Source organism: Cyanistes caeruleus, chromosome 9 (assembly GCF_971803275.1).
Source record: "Cyanistes caeruleus chromosome 9, bCyaCae1.hap1.1, whole genome shotgun sequence".
Taxonomy (NCBI): domain Eukaryota; kingdom Metazoa; phylum Chordata; class Aves; order Passeriformes; family Paridae; genus Cyanistes; species Cyanistes caeruleus.
The window spans coordinates 24,058,345-24,086,086 of NC_141709.1; the positions used below are offsets into that span (position 1 = coordinate 24,058,345).

The 27,742-nt window shown below is 40.8% G+C and overlaps 1 protein-coding gene across 47 annotated transcripts in view; it reads left to right on the top strand.

Annotated features, from left to right (window-relative positions):
• PTPRF (protein tyrosine phosphatase receptor type F) overlaps positions 1-27,742 on the top strand; it is a 376,832-nt gene that overhangs the window by 163,591 nt on the left and 185,499 nt on the right. For all 47 annotated transcript variants that reach the window (XM_086902277.1, XM_086902303.1, XM_086902267.1 and 44 more), the window contains exons 4-5: positions 18,981-19,126; positions 21,766-21,907. In XM_086902277.1, coding sequence (XP_086758403.1) covers positions 18,981-19,126; positions 21,766-21,907 — 288 coding nt within the window. The remainder of the gene's footprint in view (positions 1-18,980; positions 19,127-21,765; positions 21,908-27,742) is intronic.

Sequence of the window (27,742 nt, forward strand, 5' to 3'; positions counted from 1 at the left end):
AGTGGTCTCCTGCTTTCATTTTTTCATGTCAGAATTGATAAAGTTTGTTGCAGTCATCATTCACTTTTGATTAACTGATACAGCCTTCTTTTGAGCATTTTATATCTCAGATGTCAACCTCTCTTTTTGCAGTGACAAAGGGCTGTTTAGTATATCCAAAAAAAGGCAAAATCTATTGTTTGTGGCTCTAAAATGCTCAGTTACTTGATTACTTAGTGGAAGTTGCAACTGGGATTCATTTGGTGCATAGACTTAACATAATAACTGAACATGAGGTGATGTGTTGAAGCAGAAGTGGGAAGTGTCTTTCCCAATATTTTAAAGTTAGTAGTGTGTGTAGCAGTCCCCTGTAGTGGGAGCCCCATTGAACAACTTTTCCTTTAGAGAGCCAGGGGTTCTGAAGTGGTAACAATTGTAACCCCCACATTTTGTGATGCACTGTGTGAGCATGGGGAAGTACGGCAGAATTGTTTGTCTTGCAACCGGTAGAGCGGGGAAAGTAAATGGTTGAAATCTGATTAAAAAATAAATAGAAGATGTGTTGTCTAGCCAAAGGTGTGTGAGGACTGTGACAAACACCAGAGAATAACACTGTTCAGGGGTACCTGGGAATAAAACTTTAGGGGCTTGCCACTCCTTGAGCTAGGGTTGCAAGATGTGAAAACATTAGAAATAATTGTAAGTGAAGTTTATTTGGAAGGGATGCTAGTGGCTGCTAGTCAAGTAATATTTCTGTGTAACAGAGATAAATTTGCAGGTTGATATCCTGCACTGTTCATATGGTCTTGGAGGTATTGTGAGAAGTCATCTTTCATTAGCAGTGGTCATGCTTTATGCTCACAGCACAGAGCTTGTACATGGTTCTGAACTCACTGAAACATGGGAGAGGTGGACTGACTCCTAAATGTAGCCCTTCCTGCTAAAGGAAGGTAGCAAAAAATTATATCTTCTGATGAGGAAGGGAGTGCAGCATCATGGGCTGGTGTCTGGGCATACAACACACTGGTACTGAGCTGGAGAGGGGATTCTGGAGCATCAGATGTGCCAGGCGAGGTGGGGGGAGATGGGTTTGTTTGGCCTTAGGATGAGATGGATGGAAATGGGCACTCACTGCTCTCTTCACTGCCTGATGGGAGCGGGTGGAGCAGAGGGTGTAGAGCAGCAGTAGTCAGGCTCTTCTGGCAGGTTTGTGGTGATATGATGAGAGCCAACAGAGACATAAGCTCCAACATGGGAAATAGCGATAAGCTATAATAACGATGTTTTTTAAAATTCCCCTGCCATGAAGATGGCCAAGTGTCCTACCAGAGCCCCAGGGATGTTTTGGAATGGCCACTGTTGAAAATACTCCAAGCTTGACTGAATGGGGCCCCAGGAAACCTGATCCAGCTTCAGAGTTGAACCCAGCTTTGAAGTTGGCACTGCTCTAAGTGGGTGTTTGGAAAGGATGACCTCCAAAAGTCCCTTCCAAACTAAATTGTTGTGTGAATCACAAGCTCTTGACATGCTCAAAACTGTGGCAGGGTGTGTGTGTCTGTGTGTGTGCACAGAACGTGTTAGATGAAACAAATTCAATGTCCATTTTGTTTAATTTCTTTTGTTATTTAATCCACTGCATTTGATTGCGCTCCAATTTTTCTTTCATCTTTGAGACATACGGATGGAGTAGAGCTCAGTGTTTGTTGTAGCCAGTCCCTGCTGCTGCAACATGCATCCAACCATGTCGAGGAATCCAATTAATAAGTCTATTGATGTGGTGATTAGCCATGTTTGAAAATAGTGGGTTTGTTTATTTAAACATGGGCTCTGATGGATGCATGCAGTCAGAGTGTCTGCCATCTTTAGTCATCCAGTTGCTCAATATCTGTCATTACAGATGAGTTTAGCAGAGATAAGGTGGAGAGACAGAGGAGATTGTATTGAAGTTCAGTATTAATAATTGAAACACGCTTTTCCTCTTGGAGGGCAGAGCAGACTGGAGGAGGCTGTTTAACAAGGTGGTCTATTCTCATTCCTCAGGGCTTCCCAAGGTTCAGCTGGACATCACCACCACACAAATGATCTACTGTTGGTGAGGGTTCCACTTCAAGCAGGAGGTTATACTGGAGACCTGTTGAGGTCCCCTCCCAGATATGGTTTTATGACTGAATGGAGTCTTTTCCATAAAGAATGGAAGAAAATAGTTTTCTCCCCTTTCTCACCTGTATTGTTGCAGAAGTGGTTCCAGGTTCCATGAGGACAGTTATATCTGATCCAACTTTCAGTTGTACCACATATTTTTCCACCCTTTGCAGGTGCACCAGTCAGAAGGTACCTGAAAATACAGAGTTCTCTCAAGTAACTAGGACAAGAATATTTTAGGAAACTGTCACTTGCTTAGGTGAGAGGAAATACAGTCAAGTTTGTTTCAGCATTTTCTCTGTTATTCAGCTTGGCCTATAGCACTGGACATTCGGGTTCAGGGTATCACTTTTGGCAGGCAGAGCACATTCTGGATTCCTGGTGGTAGATGGCAAGACGTCTTGCCCTTTCAGAGAGCAGTTATCTCAGCTGCATGGTCTTGGCTGCTTGTCACCAAAAGTTAGTTAAAAGATGATGATAGAAACAAAACCACTTGTCTTCCTCTTAAATTCCTGATAATAAAAAATATAAACTGCAAGCTGCTAGTATTTACATGGGATATATTGGCTAAGATGTTAATAATATAATTTTATATGAATTTATATAGAAAGTTAGTGGAAGGATAGAAAAAAGTTCTAGGAAGTGTGTGTCACTACTACTGCTTTGCTATTGCTTTCTCCAGATACCAGCCCTTTTAAAACTCCTAATGCAGCGTTTTCCTTGTTTATTTCTTAAGTGGAATGGTCTTCTCAATGTTAAAGAAAAAGCCACAACACAATGAAACACAAAAGGGTTGCAGTACTCTGAGTCATTTAGCTACATTCAGTCTATTTGTATCATGCCAAAATGGCAGCAAACCTGGATTTTAAGGAAACTTAAGAATTCTGAAAGAGGAATTATAGAGCAAATGGCTCAAACAGTTAAGATCTGATTCCTCAATAAAACGATGAGCAAAGAATTGGAAGAGAGAAGGAGCATAAAAAGAATATGCATTTCTCCTTAATCCTGCTTGACAAGTCCTAAATTCAGGTTTCTCCTTCCTGTGCAACTGCAAACTCACACTTGGGCAGCAGTGAAGCAGCGATGAAGCTGTTTCTGTCCTCCTTCCTTCCTGTAGCACACTTGACAATGTGTGACAATCCTGCATTTAATTTAAGCTGTTTTCATTTTAGCAGTCAGCGTTCTGACTGATCTATTCAAGAATCATTATTCCAAGAAGGAAAAAAAGACACCAAATCTCTGCATCCAAGAAGGAGATAATAGTTAGAAAGGCACCTCCTGAGTTCTCTGCAGTTCTGAGGTCTGTGTTAAAGAACTGCTGTCCTTCTGCCTTAGGTTTCCTAACCAGCCAGCTGTTCTGCTATCCAGAAGTGATTCCACAATGGGTGAGCTTGGTTGCAAGCCAGCCCATCAATGCCTAATGGCATTATGTGCAGCGTGGATATAGTCAGAAACCACTCTGCATGAATTACATACATGGGTGCCTGTTAATACAGTAAGAACACCACTAAAATTGCTCTATGTAATTTTTGAAGTCCAGTTATTTGTAGGTGGAGCGCCAAATTAGCAAAAAAAGTGGCTGCAATATTAATAATGATCGCAGCGGTCTGAAAGATGCATCCCTGCCTACTGCAGTGTCACTGTTGAATTTTTAGTACTTTCAGTGGGGCTTTCTAATACTTGAAATTTAAAACACTGCTCCCCAAATATGATTTGGTGCAACTCAATGAAGACACTTAATAGATTTTTAAGATGCCTGAAGTAGGAGACTGTCTTTCCCTAGGGTGGTGAAGCTGGTGTGTCACTTCTCTCTGGGATATGGCAGTGTGATGGCTTCACAACACCAAGACAGTTGGAAGTTTTAAATTAATGTGTGATTAATTTCCATACTGTCATCATCCCTTCTCAAACCTTTAATTCATATGCTAGCTTTATCACTAATAATAGTGGTAAAATGCTTGGCTGAAGGAATTGTGCATCTCAGATTATGACTGGTGCTGTTGGGTTATTTCAGCACTATGCAAATTGTATTGTCAGCCTTGCTTTTATGGTCTAAGCACAGAGAATGTAGGCAGCTACTCTTGTGCTGGTGGCTGTGTTCTCCCAGATTACCATTCATCTGCTTTCCTACCTTTATCTCACATTTAATTATCTGAGATTATATTCTAGCAATGCTGAATTTATATGTTCTGTATGACTCAACAGCATAGTTTCAAATTTGCGCAGTAACCATGCCTTTGAGGCTGCCAGCAAGTCATAAATAAACTTTTTTGTTCCATAACTATGGTTAAAATGGAGGTCTGGACATGTTCTTGAATATGAAAGTGCAAGGGCAGGTTTCTAAGTAGTCTTGTTAACAAACACTTCCTGCACATGATCAGCAGAAGTGCAGGTTTTCTTGAAGCTTGAAATGGTATTTCATGAGGATATTGTAAATGTGATCTTATAAATTCAGACCAAATAGGTTCTTGGTTCAATTTAAGTTATACAGAACAATTAACAAAAGCCATATCCAGCTGCATAAGTTAATTTTTAAAAAAAGAAAAAAAAGTGTGAGTGAGAAAAAAAACATGGCAAGATGATGAATCTTGAGATGCCCAAGCCCAAATGCATGTTTTTAATAAAATGATGGGTGATAAGCATTATGGATTCTATCAGAAGAAAGCATGAAGCAAATTCAAAGAATTCTGCAAGAATCAACAAACTGTGTATTTTTCTCGTTTGTTTTTGTTGTTTTGTTCTTTTTTTAAAAAGAGAGCTTTATTCAGTGGAGTTTCAGGGGTTATGTAAGTCAGAAACATTTTAGTGTTTTAAGAAGGGTGTAAAAATGGATCTGAGATACATTTTGGAGGAAGGAGAGAGAAGGCACAGAGATAGAACATAACTTTTCACAGCTAAAGGATCGTGTTTAGTACACAAACAAGTGAATATGAGTAACAGAAAATGACTTTAAAAACCAGTCTGTTTCCCCACAATACTTCCATGACCATAATTTTGGAACAGTTTTCCAATGAGAAGTATGGCTGAAACTCAAACCTATTTTAAGCTGGTGCATGATCCCTTTACAGAAGAGGTTGTGCACTGCAGGCCTGGAGAGGCTGTGGGACAGGACTGTACTTGAGAGAGCCTCTTCAGCCCCCTGTGTCTGTTCATTTTGGCTGTCCCATGTCACACTTGCTCTGACAAGCTTCAGTGCTCAGTTGCTGCTGCTTAGTGTTTGTGTTTCAAATTCCTCTTTGATAACAGTGACAGGCAACAACCCATTTGATACCCTGTTGGTGTAACTAATTCCAGCTCAGCAAATGGGGAGCCCCCCTTTGATAAACATTTATTCTTGGAGAACACAAGCAGAGTTGGCAGGCACCTACCTTCAAGTCAGACTTTAAAACACAACATGAAATTCAACGACTGGTGATAGGCAGGGGATTATTCCTGCACGGATAATTCCTAAGCAAGATCCATTTGCCTATATAAAGGTATGCTATCCTCACTGTTAATAGACCTGAGCAACTAATAAAATTCACTTGAGGCAGGCATAATTGGACAGTTTCTTTTGTCTCATCCTGTTCTTTCTAGGCTGCATTACGGTTTAGCAATGTGCTGACTTGCAGTAGGTAGAAAAGGCTGACATTCTTTCAAGCCTCAGATTCACACAGAGATTTGTGCTTTACCCCAGTGTATGTCCTTCACAAAACATACTGGGATGTCATATCCCCAAGGTGAAACAGTGCCTTCTTCCTCTTGCATGTAAAGCCCTAGAGGTGCAGTTAATTTTCTCTGAGGTAGCTTGTCATCCTCTTTGCTGGTCTGGATTTTAGTTCAGCAAATTGAGTGTGAAGCCAGGAACTTTGGGACTCAGTCAACAAAGCAGTGATGGGTGAGGGAGACTTAGACACAGCACTTTAGGAGACAAATTTGTTTTCAAAATATATCTTCTATAGTCCCCAAAAAGAGCTTTTAAAAACAAGCTGAACCTTGCAGGTTTGATATCTCTGTGTGTGTCCCTTAAGTTTGTAGCATGTGATAGTTTTGTCCGGCAGTGAGAATGAAATTAAGTGGTGTAGGCAAACACATTTTGGCAAGTACAAATACGGCAAATCTCTGTAAGCAGCATACTTGTCTTCTGGCTCTCGTAGCATGTACAGCCTTCCATGTGTTCATTCCCAAACCCGAGACACACAAACATCTTTGCAGGCAGCAGAAGTTAGTGTGAGAGCTGGTATTCCCAGTTCTGGGTTCTCCCCGATGGATTTACCCTGGTAAATGTGTGGCAAGGAGTCAAGCCCTCACAATGCCTGGCAGCCTTCTGTGATCATGTGAATCATGCACAAAACTGGAACTTACTGCTGACGTGAGGAGAAATGTGGAAGAAAATGCTGGAGGTCTGGGTTGAGGGAAAATGGAATACTATCTGCAAGTAGGTTATGGCTGGAAGTATAAAAATGAGTTACAGTGCATGCAGAGAATACAAACCAAAAACTGGCAGGAGCTACTGGATACTCTTCATTGTTCACAGACATTCCCAGTCTTCGTACTGAGCTCCTGCTTGGTAAACATTACTCTTCAGGCACTCTGCCAGCTGACACGGCTCACGGCTCCGAGTGCAATCGGAGCAGTAAGGTTCTCTCATAGAAAGCAGTTGCTGAATGGTACCCAGCCTGAAAGGCCTTGTCAGGAGTGCCAGTTTCTTTGAGTTTAGTCATATGCTGTAACTTCCTGCCACTGCTTTGTTGGGTTTTGGTCTGCTAATGTCCTAGGAATTGGTACTGCAGGAGCTGGTGCTGCAGTGGGGTCTGTGACTTGCAGCAGGAGTCAATGGTGAGCAAGGACCATGTACTCCTAAACAAATGTGGATTATACTTTTGGTGGTTTTAACTAGGGAAGTTTGTTTTTGGGTAGTGGGCAGTGTTCTGGCTTGGTGAGAATAAAGCACACTGTCTGAAATACCCCCTTCTTGGCTGCTTTGCCAAGATACCTTCTGCAGTGGCGATGTTAACTGGCTTTCCCTTTTCCCAGAGATACAGATATTGTTAGAGGTGCTGAAAAATAGATAAATTATGACGTAGAAGGTTTTTCTCCTTTAGACAGGTCAGTTCCTGCCTAGCTGCCACGGAGCCTGTGGGGTAACTGGGTTGCTCAGCAGCCCCAGTGCCACCCGCTGGGGTGGCTCCCCAGCCCTACAGGTGCTGTGTGCAGCCTTTCCTCTGCAGTGCACCCTCCAGCCTCTACACACATCCTCCGCCAGCTCTGGAAGTTCAAACTCAGCACCTTGTGGTCCCATTACCTGATCTGCTAGGCTTCAGGGTATACCTGGTGGCCACAACAACTTTTTACAGCAAAATGTGGCAAATGGTAACTTCTCCGTGTGGACTTTGGCTTTCTGCATTTCTTGCAGCTCTGTGCGTAATTGGGTGAAATCACGTAAAAGTTTGATGCGAGTAAAAGGCCACAGAAAAATAATTTCTGGAACCATGCCTGGTAGCTGGAGATTTAAGAAACTCAGTTTAGAAGCAGAGGCTGAGCTGATTGTCTACACAGAGAAAAGTTATTAAAGTGAAAAGAGGTTTTCATTTTATCTGTTAAATTCATACCACAGCAAGGAGTGGATGCTAAAAAAACTAAATCAAGAATGCAGTGAACATGAAGGTGATTAAAAACTCACTCCTTTCTGAACCAGAAAGCCCTAGGTGGTGGAGGGAACCAGGCACCTCCTGGGATGAAGCACCTGCCCTTAACTGTACACACTCTGTGCACAGGGCAGAGCTGGGTTGTGGCAACTGTAAAACTCTAAATCTCTGGTGTCTGTCAGTGGTTCTCTTTACTGTGGGAATTGATCCATCAGGTTATAAGGAATGAGAAGTTTTCCATGTACATATGGAGCCATTTTGGGAGAACTCAGGGGTGTCCTGCACAGGATACAGTAGCTTGTGGAATTTTCCTGGCTCTACCACATCTTGGTCTCCCTGCAGTCCCCGGGCACTATGCGGTGTGGCTGTGAACTGTGCAGTTCTTGTCTTTCTGATGCGGAGGGTTGGAACTGCTCAGCAGCCCCCTGTCAGCACAGTCTGGCTGCCAGGTGGAGGTAGCCCTGACATTGAAACTCCGCTCAAAGGGCTTCTCAGTTGTGTGAGGCTCTGTGCCTTCATTTAGCCATTGCAAAAGTACATCATTGCTGGGTAAAAAATGCTCAATGGTGTCTCCCAGAAGTGTTCAAACCCTCATTTTTGAACCTCTATCCAAATTTCCAAGGAGTCTGATTTGTAGGAAGCTTTTTAATGGAGAAACAGACCATTTTTACAGGGAATTTCAGGAAAGACTGAGTCAAAACAATTGAGACCCTGAGATAAGTTGTTTAGAGCATGGCACTGACAACACCATGTTATGGTGTTAGGGTCGTGGGTTTAATACCTATGCGAGCCATTCACGTAAGAGTTGGACTTGCTGATCCTTGTGGGTCCCTTTCAGCTCAGAACATTCTGTGATCTACTTCTTTTTTCTTTCCCCTACTTGACAGTATTTTGCTTAGGTACCTAGCTCCGTGCTCTGGTAAACATTTAAATGTGGAAATTATATTTCTTGGTTTTCTGCAGACTGTACTACAGCTGCTGCATGATAAAACAGTTGACACAAATAGAGAAAACCAAAAAAATTACTGTATTACAGAAGTGCCAGCATACACTTGCTATTATTAAGCAGAAAGTCTTCCTCTTCACCAGTAGATGAGGCAGGAATTTGGTTCTTTACTACAGGAGGAGGACAGAGCAACATACAGTGGCATTAAAATGAAATGCAGGTCCCTTCCTGAGAGCCCAGAATGCCTTTGCTTTAGTAACGAATATTCTGAAGAGGTCACGTATTCTGGTGCCCAGTTCCGTTAGAATCATTCTACTGTGATATCTGTTTGCAAAATAAGGTTTGCACGCAGTTTTAATTCTTATAAGCAGAGGAAAAACCTGAGCTTGGCAAAGCCTTTCGAACTGCTGAATCAAGAACTATCTGCTTGCAAAAAAAAAGATTAAAACCTTTTAATCCTTTTGTGTTTTTTTTTTTTTTTAAAAAGAAAGGTGTTTAATGTGGTAGTCATGCTGGCAAAATTAATTTTCATGTTTTTTCAAGCACAAGATTTCAGTTTTGTCTGTTTCCTGGTTCTGCATATCTTAGTGGGTTCTTTACACTATGCAATATGCTTTATTAACGTTGAAGTTTTGAAGGAATTTGCAAATAACAAAATGTGTATATGGAAGGAAAATAAGTTGCTAGGAGCAGGCACAGCTGTTCTGTGCTGCATTAGGTAGCATGGTGATGACTTGATTTTAAAGCCCCTTAGATGGGGGTTTTATTCTCTTGTCCCTTGTACATATTGTGTGCAAGAGAGAGGCAGCTTGAATTCAGGTACTGAATTTTGTGTATGATTAAATGAATGTTCTATATGTATGCATTTGAAAGCCTTTAAGTGAATGTTATGTAAATGGTGATAATTGGAGACTGTCTCCCTGCAATCCTTTCTCAAGCTGAGCAAGGTCTAAGGCCAAAGGCCCAAATGCTTAATTGTATTAAACACAGAGGCTGAAAAATTTATTAACTCAGAAAGTGTGTATTACCAAGTTAATTGGAAGTGCCTTTAAGCTATTACCAGGTGGAAATTTGACTTCAGGTTTCAGTTTTAAATTAAGCAGAAAACCATTCTGTGAGGCTGCTGGAAGATCTGCAGTTAGAGCAGCGCTTCTCTGCTCTCTTTTGTTTTTCTACTCTGTGTAATGCTTAGTATAAATGCTGGGAAGTTAAAGCTGAACCCATATATAGCTCTGGCTTTTCCCCAAAATATGTAACAGGCTGCACAAAAAGCTGTGAGTGCTCTAGGGAAACGTAAAAGCAGAAGAAGAGAAATGAAGGCAGCCTCAGGTTCTAGAAGGATGTTTTACTGGGCTGTTTTTCTGCTTTGTTTTTAATCAGTGTTCTTCAATTGTATGCAGGACTGCTTTATGCTTCTTCGAATATTTTTCTTTATTTTGGTTATGTGTTATTTCAGATATTGGAAGCAAGTAAGAATGATGTCGTAGTAGAGGGATTGATTTATTTCCCTCTCAACCCCTTCCCATGGATGAGAGTCAGTCAAAGCCAAGGGATTAGCCAGAGTTAGGGATTTTCTTACTAAGATGTAAAGCAGCTCACACTGATAGCCAGCCAGGCACTTTGAGAAAGACATTGCAATTACAACAGCCTGGAAAAATAACGGAGAAAATTTGCCACCCTGTGTGCAGAATCTGTAGGCCCCCTGCAGATGTGATATGGAGAAAAACCACCTCCCTACTGCGTTAAGGTCTAAGTTGTCTGCATAAAGCTCCACAAATAAATCAGCACCCAGAATGTGCCTTGCACAGCATCCTCGTCTGATGGCTGCCTGAGACAATTCTGATTCAGTAACGTCAGTTAATTTTAGGCGTTTAAACTTTGTCAACAATTTCCATGATTCATAAAGAGACAGAATTAGAAATTTACTCAAGTGCAATACTATGATGACAGGCTGTTGCTGTAGTTTATTAATATCCGGTAATCATGGTCTTAACACTTGAGTGAGCTAATGGCTTTTAACCCATATTGCTGTGAAATAAGCAGGTTTATCCAAACATCACCATTTAACAGGGAAAGCTGAGTTTCTGTTGGTGAAGGGTTGATTTATGTGTAACTGTCCAGACATGGAACTAGAAAAACACAGGACATGGGAGGTCTTAAGATGTTTCTTCAGGAAGAAATTTAAAAATACTTGATTTTGACTTAAACTTGTATGAATCCTGTGTTGGGGAAAGAGGGCTTGAAAATGCCTGTCTGGGTGTAGAGGTTCCTGCTGTGTGTCTGCAGAGACACCTCCACCCTGTCAAAGGCTTTGCCTTTAGATTGGGCTTGTGCTCAGGAAAGAGCCTCTTTGCCAAGATGGTGAAGAAGGAGGAGTTGAAGATTGTCAGAACTTCTGAGCTTAAGTCATTACAAATGTTGCTAAAAGGATATTTTTAACCTTACATGTACCCTTGCATTCTCCTTTAGTTAAGCTTACTCCAGATAAACAAAGCACAGTGGGTCTTGCCTGCTGAAATGAGTGCCTCGAAGCTTAGTTCAGTGTGTTTCCTGCTGCTGTTTAGGGAGAAGCCAGCTTCTGCTGAATGACTGCTATTTGTTATTTTTGTAATGTAATTTTTTTACTGAAAGTTACAGAGGTCATTGAACATGTTAAAAGATCTACTTCTTGGAATTTTGGAAATTAATCATTCACTTTATTTGATTTCATTTTGTACAAACTCAAAAGTTATCTCTGAGTAACTTCATGGAGTCAGGAGAAGGCGGCGAGGAGAAATGCAACTTGCTCTGAGATAATGTTTGTAGATTTGATTATAATGGACATTCACACTTGAAGCTGTAAAACTCAACCACTAAAATTGGATTGAAATAGCAGAATCATTTGTCCTAGCTGTTGGGAATCTCTTAAGCATTAAAACGTAATAAAATCAGATTGTAAAAAAAAGAGAAAATATGCAGGTAACATGAGGTAACCTGTAATTCAGATTGATCTGAGGAATATGTTGAATTCAGAGTGCCATTTTCTGTGATTGGGGTGCTGTTAAGTATTTTTTTTAAAGTGGATAGGAGAAAGGGTTATGATCCATACCATGGATAAAAAGAAAATTGTGTAATATCTGAACATGCAACACCCCACCACATAGATTTGCATTTATTTAGTAAGTACTTTGCACCAAACAATAAAGGCCAGAAGTTTCATTTACAAAGTGCTATCATCTTAGTGAAATAAAACCAAAATAGAGGAAAAAAGGAATGAATCAGCATTGTGCTGAGACCCACAGAGGCTTTCCTAAGCTGTTGTTTAACAAATGCTATTACAAGGCTCAAACAGGCTCTTCCCACATATAAATTATCCAAGAACAAAAAGTTTGAAAAATTGTATTTTTCCAAACAGTATTTCTGCTAATCACGAAGGGGCAGGAACTACATTTGAACAATGGGTGGGTATATTGCATAAGGATACTAAACATAAGGATAGCTGGGGAGCCTCCTGACTTGTCTCCTGCCCTGCAATGGGTGCTTAAGAGAAGAATCACTGAGTGGCTTTCTCCGGAGTATCTTTCCATCCATGCACTGATATCAATCATCCAAGATCATAAAGGAAACACAGAAAGAGAAATACTTCACCTGTATATAAAACCATGGGCCACCTCTGTCTTCTAGACCACTTTATTTCCACTTCAAAGTCAGTCATGAACATGAGAAAGTCTGTGTCATTGTTGGTTTCTTCCCAGTGTTATAAGTGAGCCACATCATCATATTTGTCCTGACAGCAGCCATGTGAGAACAGCAGGTTAGTTTTAACAGAGGAAGGTGAGGCACAGTTGAGCCTTTGTGTATGTGACAGGGAAGGTTAAAGGCAGGGATTTAAACCTGAATTTCACAATTTCCAGGCTCAGGAACTGATTTCATTGTGATCTGTTCATTCCAGTGTCAATAATTTCTTATTATTCATTTAGCCCAGGCAGCTAAATAAGATTGCCCATGCCTATTGTATGTCCTTATCCAGTTCATCTTACATTGCAACTGTAATTTTTTTGTTCACAGAGGAGTCTGCTTCCAATCTTAATTTAGCTCAAGTCGTAAAAGCTTTTGGATAAAAATATAAGCTTCCCTCTCCTACAACACAAGTCTTATTTTTGGCTGCCCATCTATTTAGAGTAGTGAGAACTTGCACCATGAGGACAAAGATTTTTTTCTTTAAAATCTCTCACAGCAGGTGGGCGTTCATAGAACACTTAATTGCAGACATGTTCAATAATATATATTTCCTCAAACCTGTGTGTGACCCTTTCGAAAAATGGTATCCACAAGAACAGAAGAAGCATTATGTTGCCAGTTCTTGAATTAAAATTTTTGGATAAGGAACACTTGATCTGGGTACTAAATACTGAAAATTCATCAGGATTCTGTTTATTTTTCCCATTTATTTTAAGAAAATGATGAGTCTTTGAAATTAAACAAGTTAACATTTGTTTATATTATGTGTATTTATATTGGCATATATTATGCTTCAGCCACTTGAGATTTTTGGGTATTACAGAATTACAAGGAAACATATTTTATATGATATTTGCGTGCTTAATGTGTTCCAAAATGCAAGCATCTGTGCTAAATACCCAGGACCTAGCATTATTTTTCAAGGATCTGGCTAGTATTCAAGTCAGGTAATACAGATTGTATGTTACTCCTCAAAGACTATGGTTCACATAAAAGACACCTTGCCAAGTTAGAGTGAGGCTACACCTCTATCCTCAGCCTTGAAGGAAATCTGACAAGGGATACTTTCCTCCCTGGGAAAGTCCTTTGGGTTCACTAAGAAGCCACACAGCCTAAAAGCAGCTCATGTGATGAAGTGACTTTGAACTTACCTGGTAAAGAAGGTAAAACCTTCTTTAAAGGAAGGAAAAGGGAACTGAAATTTTACTCTTCTGCTACAGATGTTTGGTAGGGCAGATTTTAAAACAGAGGCTGAAATGGTTTTCTGATTCATAAGAATTGTTCCACAACAAATTTTCCAGAATAGCAGGGAGCAGCAGTGATTTTATATATAACATAAAGGCGAGAGAGGCATCTTCGTGGCTGTGCCTGGCTCTGAGGTGCCCTGCAGGAAAGGTGTCAGTGGCTCTCCAGGAAACCTGAGGTTCTGTCTTGGAGGGCTTCAGGTTCCTCTCCCAAACCCATCACACTTTGTTTTGCAGGGAAGGGCAGGCAACAGCCGTATTGGTTAGAGAATCCCTGGCTGTGTCTGGCTTTCTTTGCATGTTCTTGCTGACCTTTTAAAATACAATTCAAAGGAGCTTTTCTTTTGAACGTGTCACACACCCAGCTCAGGACACTGCATGAGTTTTCTGCTGTTTTTCCAGGATAGTTCAGTAGAGCATTGTGTGCCTAAATCTCTGCAAGCATCTCGTCCATGCCATGAGGCCCTCCTTGGGATTCACTTTATGGAATTATCCACAAATCAGTGCTTGCTCGGCAAGTGGCTTTTTCAACACTACCAAATGTGAAAGGAAAGTCCTTTTCTTCTGAAATGTTGCTTTTTGGTTTTATTTTAATTTCTCAATGGAGAGCATGTCTGAGCAAGTTGTTATTTTTCTGCCCCCAGCCAAATAAGATGAAGCCAGTTTCTTACAAGAGAAAGAAATACTCTCTTTTTTACAGTCTTCCTTGTCAGAACTGTGTTGTTCCCATAAGCTATCTAGAAGAATTTTGTTTTGAGCAAAGACCAAACAGGGAAAATTTCAGCCAAGACGGTGAAAGTTTTCCCGTTCTCCTGCCCTGAAGCTTATGAGTGAATAGAAATAAGAGCACTGACTTCTACTCCTGGTGTAATAGGAACTTGTTTTTGAAGTGAGGAGCAAGAATTAGTTCAGAGGGTGAGGCCTGAATGTGCTCCAGGGATCTGTTACTGAGCAGAGAGGCTAGGGAGAGAGACTGGAGTAGTTTGGACTTAGGGGAACTGTGCTAGTCTGGAGTTGTTACTCCATGTGATGGAGTAAGCAGAGGTGGGTGTGATGGGCACTCAGCCATCCAGCACCTCTCCCTGCTGTCATCCAAGACTTGCTCAGGAGGTTCTCTCAAGCTGGTATTTGAGAGATTTGTCTTTGAAATACAGTATCTTTTTTTCCTTTCCCCCCACTCCTTAAGCTTTCAACAGAAAATCTTCAGCCTTGGTCCATAGGTTATCAGGGAAAGGACAGGTTTTCGCTGCAAAAGATACTTCAGTTCCTTGTATTTATATGTAGCCTGTTTGAGCAACAGTTAAATTAAAACTTTGTACATGCATAATCTTCAGACTGGGCACTCTGGTCATTTTGAATTTAAGAAGAGGGAAAAGATAACGTGTAGGTTACTTCTGTATTTTCAGTGTATCCTTATTTTTTCTGACTCTGTTTCTAAGGCTACCCTAAGAGTGCAAGTGCTCAAAATGGGTTAAACAAGACAGCTTGTACAATGATCTTGCCCTATCCCCAGTGTTGCCCCATGGAGGTAGCTAGTGATAGTCTCATGGCAGCTTCCTCTGGGCAGTAGGATTATAGAGATGTTGGTTGGAGGGGAGATGTGGAGGTTGTCTAGTCCATTTAACATGCATTTTTCACAGACACCAAGAGTTTAGAGGATGCTCTGTTGCAATTGTGTTAGCTCTCACAGAGATAAGTTTTGGGATTTGCTGTAACAGTTACCAATTGGTATAAAAATATGTATGTTCATGCCTGACTCTATTGTCCTGGGGCGAGGACTCAGGATTATGGGTTTGCTTAATTAGTACTTTCCTTCCGTTTCAAAACTTGAGGGCATAGAAATGTTTAAAATGCCTTTGTAGAAAATACCCTTTCTCACTGAGAATTTGGTTTATATACAGGTGTACTTCTGTGACCAGTCTCAGAGGATTTACATGGTTTCCAGAAATCAGTGTCGCTCAATTAAATGTGCAGAGGAAAATGATTCACTGCAGCAATGTAAAATCAAGGCAGCAGGTTTTTTAGTTTTTACTGCAGGTGAACGTTCAGTTTCCTTTTGTTCTGGTTTTAATAGTATTGATTTTTTAAAAATGTACAAAAGTAAAGTAAGTCCTCAGAGTATGTGCTGGGGAGTAAGTATAAAGTCAGAGATCTAATTGCATTTTATTCTTCAAGGACAAAAGTTTTTTGATTCTGCTGTATTTGCCATTTGAAAAAAAATTACACTATTTTACTAAGATCACAGAGTAAATAACAGAAAATCAGAAAACCAAATCAGCTGCTGAAGTGCAATACAAGACATCAGCTCAGCACACTGCATAGCAAAACAGTCAATCACAATGCCATCACTAGCAGCCTGAATGGTAAATTAACATTTCTCTGGAATAGATGAGAGGTGAATAAACAGAGATATATGTAAATACAAACTAAGTAGAAATAGACATGATTATAGATGAGTAAATATGTGGAATCAGCATCAGTTAAGCAAGCAGACTTAATAATTGCTTGCTGTTCATGTCAGGACAATGTGCCAAAGCCTTTAGACAGCAGCCATCATGTCTTAAAAGGCATTTTCTGGGTTTTGAGCACAGTCTTGGGGCTCTCTTCACCAAAGATGGCAAAAACACCTTTATGAGGAATTTGTGTGGTGAGGCCAGGTCTGTGATGCTCCTTCAGAGAAGCTTACTGAGGACAGAGCATGTGTATCCGCTTCTGCGCGGGCAGTGCTGACCTTGGTGGATCCGCCACCCGCCAAGGCCTTTTGGAAATCGGGCTGAGCAAGCAGCAGTGGCAGAGGTCCAGGTCTGCATTGTGGTGTCGCAGCTGTGATCTCCAGATGGGCTTGTGTTGGGACTGGCGTGTCCCCACGTGGGTGCTTGGTGGCTCCCCAGCACAGCCCGTGTTGAGCATCGGATGCAGCAGGTTTTGAAGGGTTCAGCTGTCCTGCTGCCCCTGCAGTGACTGACCTCCAGCCCCCTCTGCTATGTGTGGCTGCAGCTGCTGGGTGCCTCTCCAGGTGCTGACGACAGGTCTGGCCTTGTCCCTCACTCTGAAGCCAGCAGGTTGACCTCAGCCAGCTGCCAGGAAATACCTGCTTGGCTGTGGTGTCTCCATGGGCTGCAGGGGAGTACCTGCTCAGGCACCTCGAGCTCTGCACGCCCCTCTGGCTGGGTGCTCACATGGCTGTTTCTCACACTTCTTACCTCACTCCTCTCACCTGCGAGGTGTTTTGCCCTTTTTTAACCTGTTACCATAGAGGCACTGCTGTGACAAGCCTGGCTGTGCCATGCTGTGGGGCACGGTGGGACTGCTGTGTGCAGCACAGGGCAGCCCTGACCTCTCTTCACAAAGACCATTTTGCAGCACACCCCGACACCCTTCACCCTAGTGGTGCCATGTGAGAGAAGCTAGAAGCATCCTGGGGCTTTGGCAGGCTCCCTGGCTAGGGACACATGCACTGGAGCAAGGCAGAGCCTGGCCTCTGGGCTTTGTCAAAAGCAGGGAGGATTGAAGTCGTTCACTTGGTGGAGTGGCTGTGTGTGTTGTCACACCATGCAACGCTGCCAGGACAGGGCTCAGCAGAAGCAGTTTGTGTGGGCTAAAGCAGAAGGTGGAACTAGGGTTGAGGAGGTGCCACAGTATCAGCCAAGTCTCCAAGGACTGCAGTTTAGGTGTGAAAGTTGCTGAGAGAGAGGTACTTTCTCCTGAGCTCTGCCTCATCCTTCCCTGAGCCACTGCTCTCCACGCCCAGCTTGGAAAATAAGAAAAAAGTATCATTCTGCCAGGTTAGGAGCCCAAATCTATTCCACAGAGGCTTTGATGGCCCTGGAGCTCCTTGTAGGGGTTCAGGTGCCAGTGTCTGGAGGCGGGGGGGGGTGGTGGGGAGCAGAACACTGCCCCTGCCCTCTGCAGTAGCTGCCACTGCCTGGCTCAGCTGTAACTGCGGCTGCACCCATAGAATTTAAACCTCTCATATGTTAAAAAAACACATTTAAAGGCTGTCCTCTTTTGGGATGGCTGAATTTGTATCCTTCCTAGATCAGGGAAATTCAGCCCTCAGTTTGTCTAGAGTTTAAAGCACCTGGGCTGACAGATGCCTTGCCCCCCCTCTCCCTCAAGGACACATTCAAGGATGTGTCTAGAATGTGAAGGTGTGAAACCACCAGCAGCTCTGCTGGGGTCATTGGTTTGTTATCTTGGGGTTGAACAGGTTTCTTCTTTTACTCAGGCTCCTTTCTATGTGCCAGCAGCTGTCTCTGACGTTTTTATAGGTCAGGTGCATCTCTAAGGTAGCTGATCAGAACTGTATTTGAAACATGGCTGTAGTGTGACCTGTGCATGGAATAGCATCATGGGTGGACTCTGTTAACTCTCCCTGTGAAATTAAATGTTTTAGTGCTTTATAGGAATATGGGATCATCAAATGTTTCTCATGAGGACAAAGCAGTGTTTCAAGATGATCCCCAGATCACATAGTGTGAAATTTTCCTGTACAGCAAGTACGGAATTAAAATACAACCATTCAATCTGGATGCACAGTTTTATCCATCTCAATTTGTTATGTAAATCCTGAAGACACAGCTCTATTTCTATGAGATTTTAATTGATTATTTAAATGTTATATGATACCTTTAGTTTTTTTCATTTTTGCTGAGTCTTTCATGCCTGAATGCCACTTTGGTTTCTTTGCTGACTTTCACTTCTAGTGATTAGTTTCTTAACAAGCATAGACTAGCTTCTGCAAGTTTCCAGATACTTAAACTGTAGGATTTTTATGTCAGTCCACATTTAAAATGAAACTAAAGGTTGTTATTTGTATACTTAAAACTATCTTTTCATTTTTATGGATGTGTTAACAGCTTTCAGTAAAACTAATGTCAAGGTATGGTGCATTTCATAGGTTTGGTGTGTCAGCTGTTCCATAATTTCCAGTGCTATGACCATGGTGTAAATCTCAAAAAATCCATTTATTAAAAATAAACCAGAAAAATTGTTCCAAATTGTCAAATACCTGAATGAATGCCCAGGGGGCAGGGGAGCCTTCTACTGCCCTCATTTATAGGCAAGCCAGATGGACTTCATTCATTTCAGGAGAAAAAGGTACTCAAGCAGAAACTGTCCTTGTGATGTTGCAGTCTGCACTGAATTTGTGTGGCTGAGGCCATTCAACCTGGATTTGCATTAAGAGCACCAGTTATCTTATAATTTAGATTAACGTGACACATTCCATGCTTATGTGATGTTATAATTTAGATTAACGTGACACATTCCATGCTTATGTGATGTTATGTCCTCATGGAGGTGATCTGGTTATTTTTCCAGGCAAGCCAACGTTTATGAAGGCTCCTGAAGATCAGATTGGGATTTCTGGAGGAGTGGCCTCTTTTGTGTGTCAGGCAACAGGAGAGCCCAAGCCTCGTATCACGTGGATGAAGAAGGGGAAGAAAGTCAGTTCTCAGCGGTTTGAGGTAATTGCCAAAAGAAAAAAAAAACAACCCAAAGCTGAAAATTTGGTAATCAATCTAATCCTCACAGGTCTTAATTGCACAATAATCATCACTGTAACCTGGGTATCTCTACATCACTACAATACAGAGTGTAAAGCTTCAATGTAAAACAAGTTTCCTTCCCTGCAGCAATGCAACCTATAGAGCAGGTGGTGTCCTTTGAGCGTGATGCTGGAAACACACCAACAGGACATCCTCATACAGAGAACTGGATGGCAGATAAGAGTTGGATCTAGCAGTAGTTTTCTGTTTTCATTGTCAGAATTTAGAAGGCACCTCTTTGACCTACAATCCCCAGTGGAATTCAAAGTAAGGTGCCAGAACACCACTGGAAATCTTTCTAAGTGATGGCTACTGCCGTCTCTCCCACAAAGATACTTGGAAGGGGAAGAGTGAAGAGTTAATCAATGTCCCTGTGAGCTAAAGTAGGAGAGAAGGGAAGGGAGAAGAGCAGGTGTTAGAAACATCGTTGAAAAAGGGTCCAATTTGGTTTATATTTTACATAGCAAATATATTTTTACTGACTTTCTCCACCTTTTTCTCTGCTTTCCTTTTTTAGTGTCAGGCTCCCTTCTCTAAAACTGCCCTCGCAAATGTGACCCTTCTACAGTTCTGCTGCCTTTCCTCTAATCCCCTCTCTTTGATGTTTTTGCTTTCCTGAATGGAGCAAAGAATGACTTTGCTGTCCAGAATGGATTGATTTAAGTCACCACTTTTAATCATGATATCGTATGTGAGCAGAAAACCTTGATTAAAGTAATCAGTTTTAATCTTGTTTTACATTGTTATTTTTCTCTGGTAAAGGTTTTGTTGTATAGTAATTATTTAAACATTCTAATTTGTAAGTAGATACAACCTTTATAGTGAATTAGGTGCTTTTGGCTGACTAGAGAGCTATGCCATATTATATGCATTTATGTGAGCAATTTCACACCTTTGTTCACATCAGTTTGGATGCATAGCTTGTGTCAGGAGATAGTGAATAATTTTTTTTCCTAAGTTAACTATTAATTTTACTTCATTATTAGTCTTAGGGAAAATTCGGAAATAAGTTTTAATGGAGAAAAAAACCAAATCTGATGTACACATGCTAAGTTGTGACAAGAAGAGGTATCCATCATTAGCAAATTAACATTTTTTTTCTCAGTATCTGTCTGGCCCTTAGTAGTTGTAGCTCTGTTTCTGTCACACAGTGTTTGTTCAAAGGATAGTGAGGGCAGAAGAGCTTTTCTGCCGTTTCATCTCTTTGCTTTTTAATCCTTATCACTGAAGTGAATTAATCTCTGTAGCTGACTTTGTCTTGTTTTAAAATTTAGCAGTAGCTCTATCCTTTGTAAAGATATTTAGTATATTGTCACAGTTTCAAGTTTAATTTAAAAATTAGTATTTTTAAAAAATTTAATTCTTCATAGTGTATTATGGTGATATTTATATTTTTCTTTCTTTACCTGACTGTATTAGGGGTTTCTTCTTGAAACGGAAGGGCTGTTCATTCCAGCATGAGGAATAACAGACTTTTTAGTGATCTTGGTTACCTTTTGATTTCTTCCTATTTCTTCTGTCACTTCAGAGTCTTGCAGTGCATTGTTTTCCTCCTTCCTGTTCTCTCTCTTTTGATCTTTACGCTGTGAGAAGTGCTCCTAAACAGGCCCTTGGAAATAGGGTGAAAGTTTTGCATGGGGGTAGCAGCCCTAAGTTGAATCCATGTCTGGAAGGAAGGATCCCTTAAGTGTCTTCATCTCTCCCTCACTTCCCAAGGGCCAGGAGTGGGTGGCATCTGCCTTCCCCTCATGCTGTCACTGCCTGCAAATCAGGTAGTATTTCTAACTTTTGCTGCACTCTGTGATAGGAGAAAGGGTGAATTTGGCATTAATAGTGGCTCGAGGCTGTGCCATCACAGCCTTGCTGTTATGAAATAGCATATAGTGATCCAGCTACTAACTAATAAATACCTTTTTCTACCATGTATAAGTCAGAGTAATGCATTTTGCAGCTTAGCAGGATGGATGGAAAGGCAGTGATTTATTAAAGACTTAATTTATTATGCTGGGGAAGGAAGTGTAATTACAGCATTGTTGATTATACCAGAGTTGCAAAGTACCCAGTGCTGAGGGACATTAAAACCCCTCACTCTGCTGGAGTTAGCATATGCTGTAGGTGCTGGAGGTTTTATTCAAGTTTTGTTACTGTTTCCCTGGCAATCCCACAAGAGTATATCATTCTCCTCTTCCATCAAGGTGAAAGTTGGCACTAAATTGTTATCAGTGATTAGCAAAATCATTAGTGCAAATATGGCTCAGATGTTTTAAATCATCAGATTCACATCTTAATACCAGGTTGATAATTTGTCAACCTTAATTGATCCATAAAGAACTTCATTGGATCTTCATTTGTTCTGGCCTCCTCAGAGGACAAGTACGTTCTTGACACTGAAATTTTTGTGCTACTGGGTTTGGAACGCTTAACTTACTGCATGGTTTTTTAGAGCTTACAGGGCTTGTTCTGGTTTGGTTTTTGTTCTTCAACCCCTAGATTGTTTTGACTTTCAGTGTTTGTTGCAAAGGCACCAGTAATGAAGTGCTGTCTTTTCATTTTCAAAGGTTATTGAGTTTGATGATGGATCAGGATCAGTTCTGCGGATACAGCCCCTGCGTGTTCATCGAGATGAAGCTATCTATGAGTGCACAGCCACCAACAGTGTGGGGGAGATAAACACCAGTGCCAAGTTAACAGTCTTAGAAGGTAAGGGGGAAGTTTTTGCATGCCTTAAGTGGCAGGAGATGTGGCTTTGGCAGCTACATGTTGATGTGCTGCATTTAAATGGCATGGTGATATGCTAGCTTGATTTGATAAAGCTGTGTTTTTCCTGCAGCAGTTGCTATAATTTCTCCTATAATAGACCATCACATTTTTGAGACAATCACGAAAGGATTGCAGATTCAGGACTGTCTTTAGAGTGTTTTTGTCTCAATCTCACCTGATTGAGAGGTGTCATTTCTGACTTGGAGGGCTATCTACAGAGACAATTGTATACTTTTCTTATCTGTTTGCTTTCATAAAATACCCATCTTCAGGGTATCCAAGTATTGTGTCTGCCAATCAGAAACTTAACCTATGTTGCTGCACCTTCTGGATGAAATCAGCACATAGATTTTCAGGTTACACATCAGGTTTTTACTTGATGTGAAATTTAGTTGTGTTTATTTTTCACTGTACTCACAACTTTTAATTCTGTCTCTCCTGTTAGAGAACATATTTTCCTACTTGTCTGCTATATGAGCAGGTTTTATTTTGCTTGCTATGTTGTTTCTGCTAAATGTTTGTGGAAAAACTGTTTATTAGATATAAACAGGCTGGTAAACACTTGATTTTTTTAATATTAAAATGTCAGAATTGTTTTCTGCTTTTAAGGAAAGATGGGGTTTTCCCAGCACATCAATGTGTTTTACCATTTGCTTATATATAGGATTTTGTAAATGTACTGAGGTGTTAAAAATCTGGGGCATTTGGCTGAATGGATTTTTACCCCTTGCATTTTTACCTCTTACAAGCAGGAAAAGGCTTAGGCAAGTTAGTTATTGTTTATTGATTGATGTAGTAACTTCTAAGTAATGAAAAAACTTGCCTGGAAAGTGTTTATTTTTGTGGGATTTTGAATCAGAGGAGAGTGGTTATCCCAGTGGTGAGTGTGCCAGCCACACATGACAAGTTGCCTATTGTTCCTTGTTCTCCCATCCCCATTTATAGCATACAGGTAATCATATTTTCCTTTCTGCTCTGTGACAAAGAATACATTAAACAACTGTAATGTGCTCAGGCACCGTGGTGATGAGAATCATAGAAATCATTCAATACCTGATGTGATTGTGTATCTTGTTTCTGGAGGTGGGGCATCTTAAAGATCAGCTTGCTCTCCAGTAATAGCATTATTAAGAATAGGATAACAAGTGCTATAGACTTGAAAATTATTGGGGGACAAAAATCACATTCTTTTTGTTACTTCTTGCCTTTGCAGCAGTGTATGCAAGTGCATAAAGCTCAGTGGAGCTCTTTCAGCAGTGTACAGATCTGCACTTAAATGCTTCCTGCAACTGGATTTTTGTGATACTGGATGCCTGAATATTACTCTTCCATGCACATTCCTGTTTCTTTTGGTTGTAGCTGCCTTTATGTATCTTGGATATGTATGCACACGCACACAAACGCTAATAATTTATTTGCTCTGTGTTAAGTGTTCAAAGGCCCACAGAGACATGCCTTGAATCAAGGATCACAACAGTATTTCTTAGCTCCATAGTGCTCCTGCTGATTTCCTGATGAGGTAAAGCTTGCAGACCACCACATAAATAGGGAATGTTAGGAAACACCACAGACAGGAAAAGACATGCAGGCACACAATTTAAGAGTTGCAGAAGCAGAATTCAGTAGCAGTCAAGCACTGAGCCTGCTTTTCTGTTTGGAAAATTCGTTTAATTGGGAGTAATGGTAGTTGAACATGATCCCATAAGGTCAAAAATGATCTGCAGACTGAGGGGGCTGTGTTTCCCACTCAAACTGAAGAGTATCGACCCCTTGCTGGGCACTCTTGTAATGGGAAAAATTAAGAAACATTTGCTGCCTAACAATTGGTATGCGCTCATGCATATAGAGTTGTGAGCCTGACTGCGAGGATGAAGAGCTGTGTGTGCCTTTTATGTTGGCTTAACTGACAAAGAAGATGGATTCTGTTATGATGTATCTATATTTAAGAAAAAACATTTTACATTTCCCTTTGCTGAGACTTTTCCACAGACAGCTCTATAATTTTTCAGTCATGTTATCTTATTTTTCTGCATTGTCTGATAGATATTATTATGTTTCAGCATTTTGTGAATATGATTTTTAAAAAAATTATTATTAATATTCCTTTGTTTGCATTTTGGCAAAGTAGATATTGTCCTGGTTGTGGTTGTTTACTCTCAATGGCTTCCCAAAAATAGTGATAAGTGCCCAAATTCTTCATTCTGCCATCACTTTTCTAACATTAATTTTGCAGGGGTTTTTGAAAGTGACACATTTCGTGTGGAGCCCTTGGTACTCTCAAGACTGTCAACTAGGATTGGATTCTTCCCTCTGCTTTTGGGGTTAAAATAATTTCTGTAATTGGTCTCAGATGGCAGTTTGAATGATACAGATATTCTGCAATTGCTTTCAAGATTTTGACTAATGCAGTGGTCCCTGGTGCATGACAAAGCTTATCATAGACATCCTCGTGGTAACATGTTGCTAAATACACAGCATGTATTGATTTTTACATTAAGAAGCCTTTATAACAATAAGTTTTAATGCTCCTTCACAATTTGGCTTTAGAACATAGGCCTTAACGTTAAATCCAGAAGTCACAGTTAGGATTTAGCAGGCTGTTATTAGATGTCTTTGTAGCTAACTAAGCCAGAGCTTTATTTTATTTCGATTTCAGTGATGTTTTACAGATCAGGAACTGGTTATCCTTTTTAATTGCCAACTTACTTAATTCTGAATATTAAAAGAGAAGCATGAGTCCAGTCTTACAGGGGAATCGGGAATTCTCACATAAGTGAATCTCTTTTAACAGTCTGGTTCCTTACTGCCCTTTTATTCTCTGCTTCCATGTCTCTCATTTTTCCCTTCTAACTGCAGATCCTGTTGTGACCAAACTACGTATACTTTGTGTAACTGGAAATTATTTCTCCTGTTGATAGTAGAAGAAATAGACATGCGTATACCTTCTCTTCTCATTTCTCCTGGGTAGCTGATAAGCTGAATTATGTATGAGTCATATTGAACATTTCTATCTTTTTTCCAATTATGACCTGAAGCAGCACAGAAGTATGTTTCTGCTTGGCAGAGGAGGAAAGCAGAGCAGGGAGGGGGAAGGCTAGAATCAATAAGCTGACACACATTCTCAAGAAAAGCCTCAGGGACAGTTAGTGGCAGTAACAAATTAATAAATATATTATTCAGTGGTAATGTTGAGAATTACAGAACATTTTCAATAGGGAGGTTATATGAAATACAAGTAGGAAAGATGCCAACGTGCAAGAATGAAGCCACAAGCTGATGGCAGGAGTGCAGAGGTCCTTGATGTCCTTCCATGAGACTCCTTGTACGCTCTGCATTGCAGCTGTGTTGGGAAAGGTGATGGTCGCAGTATTTGTCTCTACTTACCTGTTCACCAAAGGATGCCTTCAGTCTGTTTTCCTGCAGTTCCCACCCCATGGGAAGATAAGGAAAAGCAGTGGAAAAAAAGGTCTTCAGGGGGCAGGGAGAAGTATATTGATTCTTTGGTAAAGAAAGGTAGCTCCAAATAAAGTATATTTAAGTATATAAAGTATGTTATCAGTCCCTTCTCCCAGGGCTTTCCAACTGAGACATTCAGTTTTGATTTCCAGAACTGTAAAACCAGTTAATTGCAACTGGTCCTTTAATGCTTTACAAGCAGTCTTTTTTTCACTCCCTTGTAATTCAGAGCATACAGTCATATCCAAGTGACACTAAATATATTCAGTTTCATTTCCCTTTGTTTTTAAGTAGGTTAAATTAAAATACCATCTCCAATTTCCATTCTAGTTGTATGCAAATCCCCTATGCCTCTCTCCCAGACTCCTAATCATGTGGCATGTAGTTATTTGCCTGGAGAGTGCTGCCAGGCTCCACAGGAGTGCAGCTACTGGTAAAGAGGACAGACAGAAGAGCTAAGGAAGAGCTGCTTGCACAGTGGGTTTCAGTTTCAGTGTAACCTGGCAAGTTAAGTTTTGTTGGCTGGCTTTATGCTGACAGAAGTTTAGGAAGTTTAGGAGCATTTCTCTGCAGCCCTTGTGCTGTGTTTTACCATGAACTGAAACATTCTCGTGGTATCAACTTTGTGCTCAGCACAGATCCAAAACACAGCCCAATACAAGCTACTGTGAAGAAAATGAGGTCTATCCCAGCCAAAACTAGCACACCTAGAAAGTTCCTGAGTGCAGCAGTTGTCCTGGGGTGGCAAGCACTTCTGGCATATCATAATTTGCTGTTTACTGAACCATGTCATGAGCTTAATTTCTTTCACCATCTGCCAGCTGCATTCCAGTTCCTGGGGTTACCCTGTTTGAAATGCTGTAAATGGTAAACATTTGACTGTTACAAATGATTTCTGCAGAGAGCTAGATCTCAGAAGGCCTGAACCAATATGCCCTTTTTGTAAACATCCATCTAAAAGTGATTTTTGTCATTGGAATAGTAAACAGAAGTTAGCTATGTTTAATCCTTGTTTATGTTTGGTTTGTTACAAAAGGATCAGTCGGATCACTGTATTTTGGCTTCGTTGCTTTTGCATCTTTTTGCCAGGAAGAATTCCTTGCAATTTGTTGTAAAATTGAAACAATTACAGAATGGAAATTGAATCTATTTGCATGTGCTCATTCTGATTGTGTAAATGAATTAAAGCTCCCTGTGCTCTGCTGCTCCTGGGATTGGTACTAGTAGAGAATAGTTTTCATGTCTCTGGTCAAGAGAGGACAGATCTTTCTTCTAGATGTTTCATGTTAATTAACTGTTTCAATGTCCTTTGGTGTCTCTCTGGGAAGGACTACTGTGATCCTACTACAGAGGTCCTACTCCTGTCCTTAGCTCTCTGCACAGGCAATCCCAATAGCACTTCCTTCCTGTAGAAGATGGGCAGTTCATGGACCTTTGTAACTATTGCTTTCCCAAGAGCTCCAGCAGTGAGACTCCACATGCTCCCCTGCTTAGGGAAATGTCCTAACATGCAGTGATGCACAGAGAAGTGAAGAAGCCTGAGTCTGCCTTTCATTGGGTCTTGGCATGTCGTGTGCTTGTTAGGAAGAGAAACATTAAGCCAGCTACTCATGGTGGCCTCATTGCAAAGTTCAGGTTGTCACCTAAAATAAGCTAAATCTGAGCTCATGTGGACTTGTGCTATTAAGACATAAATAGTGTTCACAAGGAAAGATTGTCAGTTCAGGAGCTAACATCATGCTAACAACTCCAGTTATTTCCCAGGTACTGACCAGTTTGGCTAAAAGGATCCTCCAAGGAGAAAGAGGTGGTCTCTTGGTCCCACTGTTTACAAAAGGTTAAGGAGAATTTGTGATCAATTTCAATTAGACCAAGAAAATTTACAGAGGCTGTTTTACTTGTATCACCATTATGTGCCATGCTGCTGGAACCTAGACTGCCATGGTATCTGAAAAACTGTTCCAGCTATTTAAGTTTTGGTTTCTGTGAAGCACCTGTCATTTTAATTCAGGTGTTAAACTCCTGGTTCTGTGCATATTATATTTATTTGCTGTCAGTGATTGGATTCAGTAACAGCATTGGTCCCACTCTTATATTTAACAAGAAAGACTTTCTTGGCTGTGAGTGAAAGACAAAGAAGTAATTTTCTCAGGTGAAGAAAAGTTTTAACTGTTGTTGATGTCTCCTTCAAACAGGAGAGTCAGCAGATCTTTAGAACGTATCAGACCCAAATGCCATAATTTCCATTTCTTATCTCTGTTTAAATGATTAACTAATGGCACATAACCATGTAATGTATCCGTGATAGCAGGTTCCCTC